Raw genomic sequence first — 16,458 nt, 5'->3', positions numbered from 1 at the left:
GGAATTAAGTCTTCCTTTCCATTCTAACCAGGGTCAGAGCAATTTTTCTTGAATCCAGCCAGCAGCGGCCTTGCAAGGGTAGGACGCAAGGTCAAGAAAAGCCTCAGTCACAGTGCCACGCGGGCTGTGGGGCAGACTCCGTGGTGCCCTTGGGGCCTAGGGCAGCCAGTGTCTGGTGCCTGGCGGACACTCAGTGAGAAATCAGTGAAAAACCAAAGGCGCCAAATGACAGGGAGAAAGGCAAGGGTAGAAGGAATTTGCTGTAGGGCCTCCGGGGCATCCAGATTGCTGACAAGGCATACGGGTGAAATACGGGTGAAAGCAGGGGTCAGCACGACTTGTTTTTATCATCCCCTTTGTTCGCGTTCTTACCTACCAGGTGCTCCCAGTTCCCCAGGACAGGCAGCAAGGGGATGCCAAAGGCGGGGTGAGGAGCGTAGCAATGATGACAGTCCCCAGGGGGGGCTTTACTGACTAGGTGCCGCCTATGGCAGGAAGCTCTCTCTCTCTTTCTCTCTCTCTCTGTTTCCTAATTAAATCCTCACAGCGACTCTAGGAGATGGGTATTATTTGTATCCCCGCTGTGGAGATGAGCAAATTGGCACAGAGAGGTGGAGGGACTAGCCAAGGACAAGGAGATACTAATATGTTGGGGCTGGGATCTGAACTCAAGCGGTCCGGCTCCAGCCACCTTCCGGCCTCCCTGCTTCGGGTCCGATCATAATCCAATGTGGTTTCACATCCAAGACAGGCTGGGCTTTGTGTGTGAATGTGTGCATGTGGGGGATGTTTGCACAGACCTGTGTGCACACCCGTATACGTGAGGAGGACTGCAGGCAGATGCCTGGACCCAGGTCTACACAGAATGCCAGGTGCATCTCACTGTGTGCTAGCAAATTCACAGATGCTTGGCGGGACACGGGGGGTTGCACAGGTCCTGTTTTCAAGGACTCCACGGTGTGAAGGTGCAGAGCATTACTGCGGGTGGGTGAGGACAATGGTACCCATGCCAGGGGTCTTCCGGGAACGCAGGGGGCCACCTCAATCCTCACTCAACCCGGGGTGCCTAGCACGCTCCTTGTTTCAGGCAGTGATAACCAAGCGCAGCTTTGGGACAAGAGCAAGTGCAGGTGAGGAAGTGGGCTGGGCTGCTGGGCACGGGGCAGGGAGGGATGTAGAGGAGTGAATGTAGACTAAGAGTCTGTCACAAAAACTCAGGGGAGATTATTGCAAGGGAAAGGTGACAAATTTGAGTGGTGACAGCTGCATCAGGGATAGAGATGGAGAAGTACTTAAAAGACAAAAGTCCCAAGATGTAGACGCCAGACCCCGAGGGGAGTCAGCCGTGCAGGTGTGCGCCGTGTGCTGCCCCAGAGGAAAGAACCTCCTCGCATGGTCAGAAGGCTGAGTGCAACTGGAGATACACAGTTCTTCCTAGTGAAGACAAATCCCAGCAAATTAAGACGAATGACACGCTTTGTTGCTATGGAGACATCTGTGATGCCGTACACCCTCCCAGGATCCCACAGGACGCGGAGCTTCCGAAGCTGGTCGTGTCCAGGGCTGTGCCCGGCGGCAGGTCCACGCTCGAGCCCCTGCTCCCCTTGACACCTTGCTCCAGACAAAGAGGCCCACAGGGGCCGTCCATCCAAGGCATTCTCCAGTCCTTCCGCCCCGCCCCAAGGATGTTGCCGGTTGGCGGAGCCAGCCTGCCAAAGAAGCACAGCGTGGTGCCCAACCTGATGGAGAAGGGCCTGATGCTCCTCCAGTGTGTGGCCAGCCGGAACAACCTGGTCCCAGAGTGGAAACTTCGCCGGAGACAGCGCTCCCTCAGCAAGTCGGCTCAGACCATCAGCCGCTTCTACGGGAAGAAGGTGTGGGGTCCCGGAGGGGAACGGCCAGGCCACGGCACAGCTAACTCAGGGCTGGCCTGCTTCTCCCCCTTGATGGGAGGCCTCAGGGCCTGGGCGCCCGCTGCAGCCTTCCAAATATGCTTTGGTGACAGAAGAAGATGGGCCAATTCTGGGAGTGTAAAGAATTGGCAACCCGAAAGCCTGGGAGAGAAGATGGCTGGCTGCCCTGAGCCTTCCTGGGTGGGGGGGGTGTCTCAAAAAGGAGTGAAGTCGAGGGAAGAGAGGACAAGGAAGGGATAGCACAGCTGCGAGGCTCCTGAATCTACCATGAGCTCAAGGAGACCAGAAAGCCACCCGCGGCCCCCCAGGTGGATGCCGGTGGTTTCTCCAGTGGGTACACGTGCCTGTCCTGAAGCCTGTGGTTCTCGGGAACAGGGCAGATGGCTGCGGTCGGTGCACGTGGCTTCCAGGGGCTCTTCTCCCACTGTCTTGCTGTCCCCACTCCACCAGGGTGAATACAAGCAAGCCCCCGGCCCCGAGGACACCAGCTTCATGGCCGAACTAGAGGAGCTGAGAAAGGCGTTTCTCAAGCGCCCTGGCTGCCCTCAGTTCAGCACCAAGGCCACGTCTATGTCTCGTTACGGTGAGAGCCACCCACGGGGAGGCCCCCACATGGAAACCACCTCCCTCCCTGGAGGAGTGGGGTAACCTTCCTGGTGCTCGTCAGCCAGAGTGGTGGCCAGTGGTGGGAACTCACTGTGCATGCAGAAGCACCAGCTGGAGCACGCAGCAAGACCTGGCTGCAGGGGGGGCAGGGGGGAAGGAAAAGCCTTCTTGCTTTTCTCTTGTCTCAGTCACCAGACTCAGTAGGGTTGGGGGTAGGGGAGAGGGAGAAGGCTCAAAATTCTAGAAGCTGCAGTAAAGAGGTCATGAGGCCAAAGATAGGAACCAATCCTGGTAAGGAGACCAACCACCGTCAGGTGTGACTGCACACTGTTCTGATCCGGGAGAACAGGAGGCTTTGAGAGAGGAGCCAGGCACTCAGCAGTCACCGGGGGGCAGTGCCCAGGCCGGACAGCACCCTAGACTTCCCAGTTCCTGGGCCTGCACTGGTTCCATGTCCCCACACATGGCATTGTGGTTAGGGACAGGGAAATGGAAGCTTAGAGCCTGTGGCTAGCGATGGGGGCCTTGTTCGTGTCAGAAGCAGGAGCCCCCACCCGTTCTGGCCCTAAGCTCCCCTTTCTCAGGGATGGAACCTCAGAGAGCAGCCAGCACTCCAGGTCCGTGAATTCTGGGCAGGGCTGGGATGGGCTGAGAGACCACACTGTGTCCTGCATGCACCCGCCACTGACATGATTCATGATGGCCGAGGGGAAACGGGGTCTGCCCATTGGGGTAGAGGGGCCTCTTGGAGACTTTGAGGCCGAGCCAGTTTTACAGATGAGAATGCAGGGTCCTTCCAGAGGAGGGGATGCATCCATTTGCAGAGATGAAGTTGCACCCGGTCTGTTCCACGTGGGCACACAAATGGCCAGGAGGACAGAATCATGGTTCGATTTAGTCCCAGGGTTCAATCCCATACATCCAGTGACAAAAGTCATCTTTAATCCTACCTGAAGTTTAAAAAGAAATGAAATCATCATCCCTGCCCAGGAGGTCTTGTGAAGACGTGGCCTTAGCTGTCGTCAGCCAGCATTTTTAACGTTCTGCAGGCTCATCCACCTCAGCCGAGGTGCCCGAGGAGTTGTGCACGGGCTTTGATTCCTGGAAGGTGACCCAGGACCCGTCCTGCAGCCATCGGGGCTCCGACACAAAGGTGGACGGTGAGGGCAGGGCCTGCCGCCACTGGGACGAGCATGCCCCTGGGGTCCTCTCCTTGGCAGGCCAGCTCTGAGGCCTCTGCCTGAACCTGCTGGGACCCCTGCTCTCCCCAGGTCTCCCTGATTATGCCCCCATGGGACTCCCTTCCCAGGACCACCTGCCCGACCCTATGCCCCTTACACAGGATGCATCCCTCCTTGAGTAGAATGCACTGTTCCCACGCATGAATATACTTACTTTGGTTTATCCAAAGATGATCTCTGCACACAAAGGTCTCCTCTGTCTGAATGTGAGGAAACCCCTCACAAATGTCTGGGCCATCACTGTGACCCCTGGTGTTCTGACCCCTAGGCTCTGGGGATCTCCAAGGGCTGCTTTGATGATCTCCCTCCATTTCTTCAACCCACGCAGGGGCAGGTGGGGAGGGATGGACGATGGGGGTCAGCACTAGGAGGCGTGGAGGAGCCCAGCTGGGCAGCAAAGGGTTTCCCAGGGGCGTCTTGCGAGGGGGAAACTACCGTGGAACGCCCCCAGGGCGGCTCAGCACTCCGAGTCTGACGCCCCGCGGCTTCCCCACAGGGTGCCTCCTTCCCTTTAGTAAGAGTGCCTGTGAATTCAACTACTTGCGGAAGAGGAGTGGATCCCAGATCACAGGCCCGGTCCCCAGCAGCCCGGTCCTGGCGCAGAGCCACCCAAAAAAGCAGTTACCCTGGTACATCTCTGTCATCCACGAGAAGGTACGGCCACATGCGTGTGGAGCCCCGGGCAGAGAGCCTGACCCTAATGCCCCGGCTCCACGTCCGGCAGGATAGGAGGGCCCGGCCAGCCCCCCAGGGCTCTTGTTGGGGTATCTGGTTAGCTGTCCAAGCAGGTCTCCAGATGCGGCCAAAAATGACGCCCAGGACCCTCCTTAGGCCCCCGTGACTCACCTGTTTTCCAGACCTTCTGGCCCCTGTGCATCTTCATCCCAGCGTGTGGCAGGTTGAGCTGGCATGGATCTCGTCCCCTCAGCATGCAGCTGACCACACATATCATGATGTCAACCATCCACATAGCTTTTGACCCACTATTTCCACTTAAGAGAATATATTCTTGAAAACAGTCATAATCAGCTTGTATACAAAGATCTACCTACAAGTGGACTCGTTGTGATGTTACGCTCTGCATCTTTGTGACAGAGACTGGCCTACAGTTTACCTGTCTGTAATTCCCTCGTTTACTTTCGGTGTCAGAGTAATTCTGGCCTCAGAACAAACAATCAAAAAATTGGGAGGCATTTTCTCTTTCCTATTTTATTCTCTGGAAGAGTCTGCATGAGATTGGCAAAGAATTCATCTTTGAGGCCATGTGTGCCTGGAGAGTCCTCACGGGGCAGGTTTTCCAAGTCAGAAATTCACGTCCTTGAAAGATACTCAGGCTTCCTCCTCCCTCTTGTTTCACTTTGGAAAAGCTATGTTTTTCGAGGAATGTGTCCATTACATGTAAATTTTCAGATTTATTAGCCTGATCCTGTGCATAATGGTCTCTTCATAACCCTCTAATTTCTTTATTTCTTTTTCTTTCTTTTTTTTTGGCAGAGAGAGACACAGCGAGGGAGGGAACACAAGCAGGGGGAGTGGGAGAGGGAGAAGCAGGCTTCCCGCCGAGCAGGGAGCCCGATGCGGGGCTCGATCCCAGGACCCCGGGATCATGACCTGAGCTGAAGGCAGAGGCTTAACGACTGAGCCACCCAGGCGCCCCCCGCCCCATTTCTGCAGGAGAGGGAGCCTCTTTCCCATTCCTGACAGTGCTAACTTGGGCCGTCTCTCTCTCTCTCTTTTCTTAGAATCACCTTCTGTTGTTGGTGGTGTTTTAAAGCTGGTGGGGCTTTAATGACAGTCATGGAAATGAGCACCACAAAATGTTGGGCAGCTGGTGGGTGCGCAAAGCCCAGATAGTGTGGCTCCACGAGTCTTCATTTTACCTTTACTCCTGACACTCTGCATTTTCTGAGAGATGTCACGATTTTAGAAGTGTCGATATCCTGTGACCACTTTGGGGAAAGCAATTTCACGTCGGGGAAAGCCTGAGGCTATCAAGCGGTAGGACCACACAGGTCTATGTGAAAGGATGTTCTCTGCAAACCGTGGGAAGGGGAAAGCTCACATGTGTGAAGCGGCCGGGAGAAGGGCTGCCCGCTTGGCTGCCTCCAGGAGCTTGGAAGCTGTCCTTAGGCTTCCCTTTCTCTCATCTCCACCTGGTCTGAGCTGAAGAGGCAGCGAGTCTCCACCGGAGGCCAGAGAGTCACCTGCAGTGACATGGCAGCATGGTGTCCACTCAGCGGCCCCAGTGGAAACGAGCATCCCCTTTCCAGCAACCACTGTCTGGTGTGGGACAGGTGCCTGGGTCTGAATCACCACGAGCCAGGGGAAGAAGGGTGATTTCTGCCAGGTTATTTTAGCTTAGCCGTGTGAATAATTCCGCGTACCCGAGACCCCCGCAGTCCTGCCGCACCTGCCCCTCCCCCTGCCCCGCTCCCAGCTGGGTCCTCCAGTTCCCATCCTGGTTGCTCGGGCCCTCCCACCGTAGCCCGCAGCTCTTTCCTGGACCCCTCTGATGGACGCTCAGGTGCTGGTTGCCTTGCTTGCCCGGTGCGCACGGCGCTGTGACTGTCCTCTCCGCAGTTCAGTTTCACCCCACAAGTCTCAGTACCTCTTGACACTGTTCATTATCGCTCTGTTTAAGACATTTTCTAACTTCCTGTGTGCCTTCTGCTTCTTTGGTTCGTGGACCACGTAGGAACCTGGCACTTAAATCCCAAACATTTGGAGGACTTTTGAGTTCCTTTCTTTTCCCTCCTGGGACTGTGGGGGTGCACTGCGGGCCCAGGGCCTTCCTTTACGCTGCTCCCGGTTCGGAGCTACCGATGGCAAGTCCTTCCATTTCCAGCTATCCAAACATGTTGGAATTTTGAGCACGGAAGGTGGAGGGGCAGAGGGTCTGGCTCCCTGCAAGCCCCAGGGGGTGGCTCTCGGAGGGTGCTGCTGGCTCGCTGTGGGGCCGTGCAGAAGAACAGTATCCCCCACTGCGACTGGGGGGCTGGCCAGGACCAGGCCTGAAAGGGACGCTGCCAGGAGTTTCCCGAGGCAAGGACTTGGTCCCCGCCCTTGGGCAGGATTGGCTGGGATTTCCAGGTCTGCTCTTCCTGCAGGCGCCCAGAGAGGGTGGGGCCGGGGGCCGGGGGCTGGGGGGGAGCCTGTGTGGCACCCAGGGGCTACCCATGCTTCTGTGCCCAGGATCACTGCCTGGTCATGCTGCGGGAGGAAGTGCAGCGGCTGTCCGCGATGGAGGTGCCACCTCAGAAGGAAGATGAGGAGGTCTTGGCCCTTCAGGAGGAGAGGGAGGCCTTGAAGAAAATGCTGAAATGCCTCCTTAAAAACAAGGGCCGGGAGACATGGGTATGCCAGTGCACGAAGGTGAGTGCAGGGCCCGGGCTGCAGGCTCTGCATCCAAAGTGTCCAAAGCTCCTGGTGGCCCTCAGGTCTCCAGCAAACGCCCCGTCATCCGGGAAGGCTGCCACGGCCTCGTGGGTAGAAGAGCCGTGAGCTGGACATCTAGACCCCTGTGTTTGGCTGCCAGCTTGCTTTCCTGCCTGGGACAGGTTGTGTTGTTCTCTGGACTCTGTTTCCTCACCTGTAAGCTGAGGGCCAGCCCCTCTGAAATCCCATAGGACGGAAGGCCCCCTGCAGGTGAAGTCTCCCGACCTGGCTTAGCCATGGGCCCTGTGGGCCTGGTGGCCCGGATTCGCCTGATCTGTTCTGGCTGCAGGATGCTCAGTGTCCTTGCCTATAAAGCAGGGAGTCTGGGCAGAGGACTAAACTAGGCAGGTCCTCGTGGGGAAGTCACCCGGTCTTTCTAAAACCTGATTTCTTTCATACCTGAGGATACAGCCTGGCATTATGCTAGGGGCACATGTGAGGTGGGGTGGGGGCCTCGGACCATCACCAAATCCCCGAGATGCCACCAGAGAAAGCTGCCTGGACACGGATGGTGCAGTACCAGCAGGCAGGGGCAGCAGGAGTCTGAAGAGGCCTGGGAGCATCGGCTTGCCTTCCCTGTTCCCTGGCCTCCCGGGGGCTGTTAGAGAGGCTTGAGCCCGCACTGGGCCTACAGGGACATGCAACGTGGGCATGGCAGGCTGGCCCTCCACTCTTGGAACAAAGTGGGGGTGCCCACTGCTGCAAGGCCACTCCCTGGGGCGGGTCCAAGGGAGCCAGAAATCACATTGTTCCCAGGGCTGCCCATCTGCAGGTCACCTTCCCCCCAGGGCTGCCCATGGGCCGGTCACCCTCCCCTCAGGGCTGTCCATCTGCAGGTCACCCTCCCCCCAGGGCTGCTCATCTGCCATCACCATCCCCCCCAGGGCTGCCCATCAGCAGGTCACCTCCCCCCCAGGGCTGCCCATCAGCAGGTCACCTCCCCCCCTGGACTGCCCATCTGCAGGTCACCCTCCCTCCAGGACTGCCCATCTGCAGGTCACTGTCACCCCCAGGGCTGCTCATCTGCCATCACCGTCCCCCCAGGGCTGCCCATGTGCTGGTCACCCTCCCCCCAGGCCTGCCCATCTGCAGGTCACCTTCCCCCCAGGGCTGCCCATGTGCCGATCACCCTCCTCTCAGGGCTGCCCATCTGCAGGTCACCCTCCCCCCAGGGCTGCTCATCTGCCATCACCGTCCCCCAGGGATGCTCATCTGCCGGTCACTGCCCCCCTTCTCACCAACACAGCACCTTTGGCAGGAAGACACTTGATCCCCCTCTCCCCTGCAACATGGAGAGGGTGCTGTCCCCTTCCAGAAGGATGGGTCTCAGGACATCAGCCAGGGGAGCTGAGGGGGCAGTTTGGAACGCTGAGGCTCATGTGGCCATCTTGCAGGAGCCGGTGCCAAAGCCCAGCGGGAGGCTGAGCATCCTGAAGACCTTCTTCCCAGATGAGGAGCTGCAGCACTGGAGGCAGGTGCGGGCCGCCGGGATCCTGAGCAGGCAGGCTTGGCCCAGGCTACATCTCCGGGGCTGCCTGGCAATGGCGGCGTCCTCCCAGCACCTCCGCGTCGTGGTCCCTCAGCCACACCTGAGGGGAACAGGTGCAGGGGGGCAGAGCAGCTCCCGGAAAAGGGACTCCAGCTCCCCTGTCCGCCCTGCACAGGTGCAGGGAGGAGCCAGGCAGTGGCGGTCTCCCGAGACGGTGCGGCGGGGCGCTGGCACGGCGGCCAGTGGAGTGCTCCCTGCCCCCTGCTTGCCTGCCCAGCGCCCCCTCCCTCTCCCAGCTTCAGGAGGAGTCTGCCGTGACCGGCAGAGGCCAGGACCTGGAAGCAGCTGGCGGCGAGGAAGAAGAGGCTGCAGACGCAGAGGCAGAGGAGAGGGCGGACGGCGAAGGGAAGGGCCCAGCAGGCAGGAAGGGGGCCGCACCCAAGGAGGGGGGTGAGGAGCAGGAGCAACTGGAGGAGGAGAAGGAGGAGGTGATGGAGCTGGAGGAGGAGGAGCAGGCGCAGGAGGAGGAGGACCAGCGCAGGGGGAGCTCCCACTCCCTGGAGGAGGCTTTTGAGCGGGAGCTGATAGCGCAGCTGGAGGAGTACGAGCACGTGATCCAGGAGTTGCAGACAGAGCTGGAGGTCACCAGGACCAGACACTCGCTCGCAACAGGTGGGGCGCTGGGGGCCCAGGAGCCACAGGATAGAGGGTGGCCCAGGGGACGAGGGACGCAGGGCAGGAGGTGGCAGCCCTCAGCCTGGGGCCAGAGCCCCCCTGTCTCGGCCTCCTAGCCCCTGCCCTCTCTCCCCTCCTTCCCACGTACGGCTCACACAGGGGCCGCCGTGTCTTTACAACGCCAAGTGGATTTCCAGGAATCCCAACTGCACATGTTGAACACGAAGAACGAGACCCTGCAGAAGGAGCTCCAGGAGCGGAGGGAGCAGTTACAAGCCATGTCCAACAAGGTGGCCATGCCCGTCACGCAGCGGGCACCAGCAGCCCCGCCCGTCCCCACCGTCCCGAGCTGGGGCAGCCTGTCCTGGGTCACGCCACGCCCCCTGGCCCGCACCGTCCTCCCTGGGCTGCTTGGCTCCCGGTCCCTTCTCCAGCATCCCCGCGTGCTCGAGTCCCAGGGTCGAGCGCACGCACACTTAGAGAGGCCGCCATTCCGCCAAGCCCACCCCTTGCTACGTGTTTTGTTTCATCAAAGTTATTCACGCACACAACCTAAAGAATGAAATAGTCCCGCAGGCTTGTCACACAGCAGGGGCGGGTCCCGACCTCTTCCGTCTTGTGTGCCCATCCCCCAGGGCGACTGCTCTCAACTCTTCTTTAGGAATCACTTTGCGGGCCTACAAACAGTATGCTTCTAACACCCATTCTGGAATTTTCTCCATCCTAGCATTATCGAGCGCTTCCCTCTTTCCTGCCCCGCCTGGGGCCCCCAGCACCGGCAGGTCGGCCTCCCACCGGCGCCGTCCCACCGTGATGGGACGCTCGGGGTATGACTGCCAGCAGCTCATGCCCACCTGGGACTCAAACACAGGTTTTGCCAAACAGGATGAAGTTTCCTCCTTTTCTGATCTACTCCCGTGTTTTCACTGGAGCACATCCTGCAGTAGTCTTCTGATAAAATTGAGTGGGTGTAAATTTGTGGGGGCACCGTATTCTGCTAATGTCCTTATTCTACACGTCAACAGAATTTGGTGGGATGCCGAACCACAGCCGGGAGAGCGCTTTGCGCCCACAGTGAGGGTACTGCCCCACGGGCCCGAGCAACCCAGGCTGCTGTGGGGGGCAGTCCTGGGTACTCCCAATTCTCGCTTGCCTGGGACCGGGGTCTGGGTGCGCTGCTGCGTCTCCGGAAAACCACTGGGCTCTCTGTCCCAGGTGTCCTGAAACTCTGCCCTGGAAGGTTATGTTACCTTGTTTCTTCTCTCTCCGTCTTGTTTCTTGAGCACTCCTCCCGGTGTCCCCGGAGCCCTGTTCTTCCTCTTCTTGCTGTCCCATCTCTGGGTGGTTTGCTCTACGGCCCCTGTTCCCGGCTCTTTATCCACAGCCGCCTCCCGTGCTCTTCTCTGTTGCACGGATGGCTTCCGAGACCTCTCTTGTTCTCCAACGTCCTTTTTTCTTCTTTTGTCTCACGGTTCAGTGTCTTGTCTATATCCCCCGCGGAACACTCACGGTCGCTGGGCTCAACCTCCTGAATCTTTGATCGCCTGCAAGTGCCCTGGGTCCCTTTGTCTTGGTGTCTGTCATTCATCAGAGGGCCTCACTTGTGCCAGAGCTGAGTGGGGTCTCTGAGCACGTGGCAGTAAGTTTGTGCTTCACACGCACGGGCACATGTGGGCACCTCAGCCGAGCGTTCGAAGGTTGTCTTGTTAGTTCTTCGGGGAACCTGGAAGTTTCTTGCCTGGAATGAGAAGGCCTAGCTGCTGGTGTTCTAGGAGCCAAGATGGGAAGACAGCAGGGGCATCCACATTTGGCCCCCACATCCCCCATCTGGAGCCTGGGGGGTCCACCCTCCACTGCGCCTGGCCCCTCCTTCGCCAGAGACCCTCTGCTATGCCCCCGACATCCAGCCTCTCACCAGGTGAACACAGCACAGGCTCCCAGTGCTTGAGGGCAGGGACGGGTCTGCCGCTCTTAGTTTCTGGAGAAGTATCCACTGATCCTCCCCACGTTAGGTTCCAGATCCAGAAGAACCTGTACCACCAATTTCTGAGATCTGAGGACCAGAAGCGTGAACTGGGCTTGTTTTCAACTCTCCACCCCTACTGGTTTAGGATCTGGCCTTCCGGGCCCTGCTCTCCAGCTCCCCATGTGTTTGCCCCTCTTGTCCTTGGCAGAAGTCCCGCTGCTTTCATCGTACTGAGGCTCAGGGAGAAAAGCTGGATGCAAGTGTTCCATCTGTCGTATAGCCCCCGAGTCCCCCTGAGCCACCCCCCTCCCCCGTCTGCCTTCCAGTTCTCCAACCTCAGGGAAGACAAGAAGCACGAAGAGATGATGGGCATCATCGAGAAGGACAACATTCTTCTCCGCCAGGTGACCGCCAGGTGTGGTTAAACAGCCAGACGGCTGTTCTTGTTGTAAGTCCTGACAGCGCGGGCAAGAGGAGCTGGAAACACCCTCGCAGTGAGTCGGGGCCCCCTACCTCAGGCAGCACCCCGGTGAGCGAATCGCAGGAGCACGAGCGCATGCAGAAGCTCCTTGCCATTGCTGGCTCCATGAGGGCCGGCGGTCTTTTGGGGGAAGGACGGGCGGGGAACACGGGTGACCCGTTTGGGCCAGGTGGGCCTACTGCCCTGTCCTCCCTGGCTCCCCTGCAGCAAGTGTTGGAGCTGCAGAGCAAACTCGAAAAGCAGGAGCACATCATCTCGGAGTTCGACGCCACGGTCAGCAAGCTGCAGGCCCAGGCGAGCCAGAACCAGAACCACCTGCAGAGATGGAAGTGGCTGCAGGAGTCGATGCTGAGCAAGAACGAAATGATCCAGCAGGCGGAGCAGCAGGCCCGCGTGGCCCTGGAGAGCGCCCAGTCCCGGGTAGGCCCCGCGTGCGGAGCGCCCGAGCCCGCCCACCGCCGAGGGGGGCGGGCCGTGCGCCGAGGGGGGCGGGCCGTGCGTCGAGGGGGCGGGCCGTGCGCCGAGGGGGGCGGGCCGTGCGCCGAGGGGGCGGGCCGTGCGCCGAGGAGGCGGGGGCTTAGGCTCACTCCCCCGCGTAGCCCCGCCCCCGGCACAGAATTGGCGCTCCAGAAATGGTGGCGGAGAGACCGTAGGTGTGATGGGGCTTGCACACTTTGGGCGGGACGGGCCGTGTCTGGCTTGTGCTGTGAAGGGGTGCGAGGGTTTGGATAGCCGGCCAGGAAGGAGCGCTCCGGGGCCAGGGGTACGCCATCTATTTATAGTTTCCGGGGTGCGTGCCGGGGTCGGGCACCGTTCTAAGCTGCTCAGTGAAGTCTAACCTCGTGAACAAAGCTGGTAAAGCAGGTGTTCTTAGCGTCCTCACTGCTCACAGGAGGAGCCTGCAGCCGGAGGGGCGAAATAACCCTCTGGCGCCCCCAGAGCTGCGTGGGGGTGGTGCTGGGATGTGGAGAGCCCGACCCCATATCTGAGCCCCCATGCTACACGTGAGCAAAGGCACAGAGGGAGACCGAGGTGCCCTCTGCTGACGGACCCAGGCCAAAAAGGAAATCGGCGAAGAGCCGACCAGAATCCAAAAACCAGCAAAGAGAAAGTCCTGTGCGTGTAGGCTTTTGAAAGAACACCTTCCCCTGCCCCCCCCAGAGTGCCTGCTGTAACGGGGTGTGTTCTTCCCGCCCGGAGGAGCCAGCCTCCCGCTGAATGGCTCGGCAGCATCAATGAGCGCCCGCCACTCGCTGTCTCTCCTAAAACTGTGTTTGGGATCCAGCAGTCCTCCCAGCTAGAGTGTGAGCGGGGGATGGTGCATCATCGGTCTGGTTCTCGCCTCAGTTTGGTAGCGCCTGGAATGCTGTGTTGAGAAAGTTTGTGGGGGCAGGTCTGGGGTCCTCTGGAAGTGGTGCGTGACCCGTGAGTGACGCCTGAAGCAGCCCGGGCGTGGGGCACTGTGGCCGGACACTCCGGGTGACTGCCACCCCTTGCCCAGCAGCAGTCACCTCCAGTACAGGGGGCGGGCCCCCCTTCCCTCGGTAACCCCTACACCCAGTACAGTATGGGGTGCAGAGCTGGCACCAATCCACATTGGAAAGAAAGGAAACCCCCTCCCCACCCAAGGTCCAGGGGCTCCTAACATGCCCTCTGTCACTTCAACGCTGTCCCAGGGGCAAAGTGGACCGGCCTGCAGCCCTTTTGAGGCAATGCAAACTCTCTTGAGGCCGGCTCTCACGGGACGTTTCTGCATCATCAGGGCTTCTGCTCATTGAGGGTGAGGAGCGGGTGCTGAGCTGCCACCATAACTTGGGGGCCCATCTGAGTGCTTCTGGGGTTCAGAGTGGAGGAGATGAACAATGCATATCAGCACAATGATGCTGATGGCAGCAAGACTAGACAGCCTCAGCTCCGTCCTAGTTAACTCCTGGTTACCGCCCCATTCATGGCTGGTTAATGCAAACCACTGAGGACTGCCTCACCATCCCAAGAAAAGGAGGGAGGGCCAGGTGTTCCCTGCAGTGCCAACAGTGAGGGGCTGATAAGCCTGCAGGGTGTTCCCAGGGGCATCCTGGAGTCTCCCCTGGGGGCAGGGAGTGCCAGCTCCCTTGTGGACGATGGCCTGGGGGATGCTTTGGAGACCTTGTACTGTTTTTTCTTTTTTAAGCCTTGTGCAGGTTTTACTTTTTCAATTAAAAAAAAAATAGTAGAAAGTCTTAAAGCCTGGGTGCCCAGCCGCCCTGGGTCTGAGTTTTGATCTGGCACCTTCTAGCTCACAGGCAGACCAGCTGGCCTCTCCAAACACTTCCAGTTCCTAAAGCTTCGAAAAGTGAGGACAAATCTACCTTCTGGAAGGCTTCACTCAGGGTTGGGCGTGATTTGCCCCCTCCTTCTCTTTGCTCACAGCTTGAGAGACTGAGAAACAAGATCATCCAGGCCACCTTCAGCACCTCCGGGGTCAAGTCCTTTGCCACTGAGATCTCTGACAATGACATTCTGGAAGCTCTGCAGGTATATCCAGCGCTGGGCTGTTTCCTGGTCCCTGAGGCTGCCTCTCTAGGGTGACGCTTGCTGATCCGCGGCAGGGGGCTGAGGGGACCCCCATTCTCATCCTGGTTGTGTCACCATTCACTGTGCCCCTGGGATCATCCTTGCTCTCTGCTCAGGCAGAGGGGACCAGATCTCCCCATGGCTAGGCTGCTCTCAGCGTTCAGCTCCGGGTGCAGTGAGGAGGGGACCAAGCTGCTGGGGTCCTGGAGATTCTCCAGCAGCAGGAACATGCCCCCCCCTCCCCGCCCCGCCAGGTTCTGTCCAGTTCAGCCTCTTTGGGGATGCTTCTTGGCACCTCAGCGTGGCCTCAGCTGGAATCCTCGTCTGCGCAGCCAGGACCCCAGCGTGGCCCCCCTTCCCTGGCCTTGGTTCAGGCTGTCATCCTGACGACCCCAAGCAGAGGCCTCACGGGACAGGGTGGTGCAGGAGAAATAGTGCAGGCTTTGGGGCTGGCAGGGGCAAGCCACCACCCCCGTGGGCCTTGGCTGACAAGCTGTGGGCTGGCTCTTGAGTTCACTGAGCAGTAGAGCCTCCCTCTGCACCTGGGAGAGAGCCTGTCTGCCTTCTGGGCATGGTGGGGGGAGGGCTCTGGGAGAAGAGCCCTGACTGTCACGTGCTCTGTGCAGGGCCATATGGACTCTCACTAGGGGCCGCTTCTGTCCCCACGCCCCAAGCCTCCCATGACATGGTCCTTTACCCCAGCAGGTGCCTATGACCTTCCAGCACCCACATTTCCCCGAGACCTGATTTCCTTTCTCCTATGTCGTGGGAGACAGTGCCCCTGTAGGGTGGCAACAGTCTGGGGAGGGGGAAGACCTGCAAGAGGACCTGGGGAGAGGTCTCTGCAGCCTGCAAAGGTCTCTGCAACCTGGCTCCTGTTGTTTGGTGTGGGGGAGAGGGAGGAGGGAGGGAAGGATAGAGGGATGGGAGGAGTCATCAGTACCCGCCAGTAGCCAGGAAAGAAGCCCTTTCCTCTGCTGCATGCAAAGCAGTGATGTGCCAAAGCAGCAGAGCTGAGGGAGGGGCTGGCCATCTCCCTGTGCGCAGGACAGAAGGGACTTGAGGGACAGACTCGATGGCCTCTGAGGTCTCTTGGTCTGGGCCACTCGACATCCTCAGAGGACATAAGTGCACTTAGTGCTGCTTCAGGGGAGAGGTGACGCCAGCCCGTGTCGGGCTGAGTTCTGTGGCTTCATCGCCGGGGCGGGATCAGCAGAGGTGGGGAGTGTTTCCAGCCCAGAAGTTAGCAGATGCTACAGACCAGAGCCTCCTCCGCTGGAGAGCCGGCGGTCAGGTCAGCGCACACCACTGCTGCGCCCCCGCCCCCCCCCCGCCCGGGGGAGGAGAGGCGCGGTCCCCACCACCGAGGGCCCGGGCTTCTGTTGCAGAGTATCATCTCTGAGAGAGACGACTACTACAATCAGCTCAAACAGAAAGGCGCCAGAGTGCCTCCCCTGCAGCAGACAGAGGCCTCGTCCTCCCTGAACAAGTCCAAGAAGATAACCTCCAAGTAGACCCAGCCGGGGCCCCAGACGCCAGCCAGCCCAGCGGAGGCCGGCACCCAGCTCAGGGAGCCAGCCCTGTGTAGCCCGGCCTTTTCGCTTTAGAATTAAACTCTGCCATTGGCCACGGACTCAGCTTTTCCGTCTTCCGGGGGGACTCGTGGGGGCTTGCGCGACCACCACAGCCCCCATCTGCCCCCCTGGCTCCTTCCTGGGGAGACCCCCACACTGAGCAAGGGCCCACCCCTGAGGCCCCAGGCTTAGGAGGCCTGAGACCCGGTGCCTATCCGCCCCTTCCCAACACCTGCGGCACAAACCTGTGCGGTGGGGGCGCCCCTGGCTGGGGCACCACTTCGCGGCTGCGACCCCTCTGGGAGACAGTGGAGGCGATCGTCTACTCCTGTTCCCATGACTGCTGCGGGAGTGGAAGCTCCAGGAGGCCAGGCACTCTGATCTGCGCAGTTCACCCTGTGTGCGTCCCGCACCCCGCAGGCTTTGGCCATAGCGACGCGCTGCATGCAGGCACCCGCCCGCGGCGTCTGCTCTCCTCCTCCACCCCCACCCACCTGTGCGCGCACCCGGCCTTTCCTGCTTCGC

General features: G+C 59.7%; 1 protein-coding gene across 4 annotated transcripts; it reads left to right on the top strand.

Moving 5' to 3' along the window:
- Nucleotides 1-1,510: 1,510 nt before the first annotated feature.
- Nucleotides 1,511-16,348, top strand: CCDC27 (coiled-coil domain containing 27). Of its 4 annotated transcripts, XM_073903449.1 has the most exons (13): nt 1,511-1,874; nt 2,364-2,496; nt 3,569-3,679; nt 4,257-4,414; nt 6,953-7,132; nt 8,590-8,670; nt 8,981-9,356; nt 9,519-9,649; nt 11,652-11,729; nt 12,014-12,226; nt 14,082-14,138; nt 14,216-14,320; nt 15,748-16,348. In XM_073903449.1, the coding sequence occupies exons 1-13, from the start codon at nt 1,686-1,688 to the stop codon at nt 15,871-15,873; spliced, it is 1,938 nt and encodes a 645-aa protein (XP_073759550.1). In that variant the 5' UTR covers nt 1,511-1,685; the 3' UTR covers nt 15,874-16,348. The 4 variants fall into 4 exon arrangements, 2 of the variants coding, with proteins under 2 accessions (XP_073759550.1, XP_025712737.1); XM_025856952.2 differs by lacking the exon at nt 14,082-14,138 and having other exon boundaries at nt 1,512-1,874; nt 15,748-16,345; XR_012381393.1 differs by lacking the exons at nt 14,082-14,138; nt 15,748-16,348 and having other exon boundaries at nt 11,652-11,740.
- The last annotated feature ends 110 nt before the right edge of the window (nt 16,349-16,458 follow it).

This window comes from Callorhinus ursinus, unplaced genomic scaffold, assembly GCF_003265705.2.
Source record: "Callorhinus ursinus isolate GAN/ISIS: 27379988/994484 unplaced genomic scaffold, GSC_fseal_2.0 scaffold18, whole genome shotgun sequence".
In the NCBI taxonomy this organism is placed as follows: domain Eukaryota; kingdom Metazoa; phylum Chordata; class Mammalia; order Carnivora; family Otariidae; genus Callorhinus; species Callorhinus ursinus.
The sequence above is the reverse complement of the archived record's forward strand: the minus strand, read 5'-3'. Positions and strand labels throughout refer to the sequence as shown.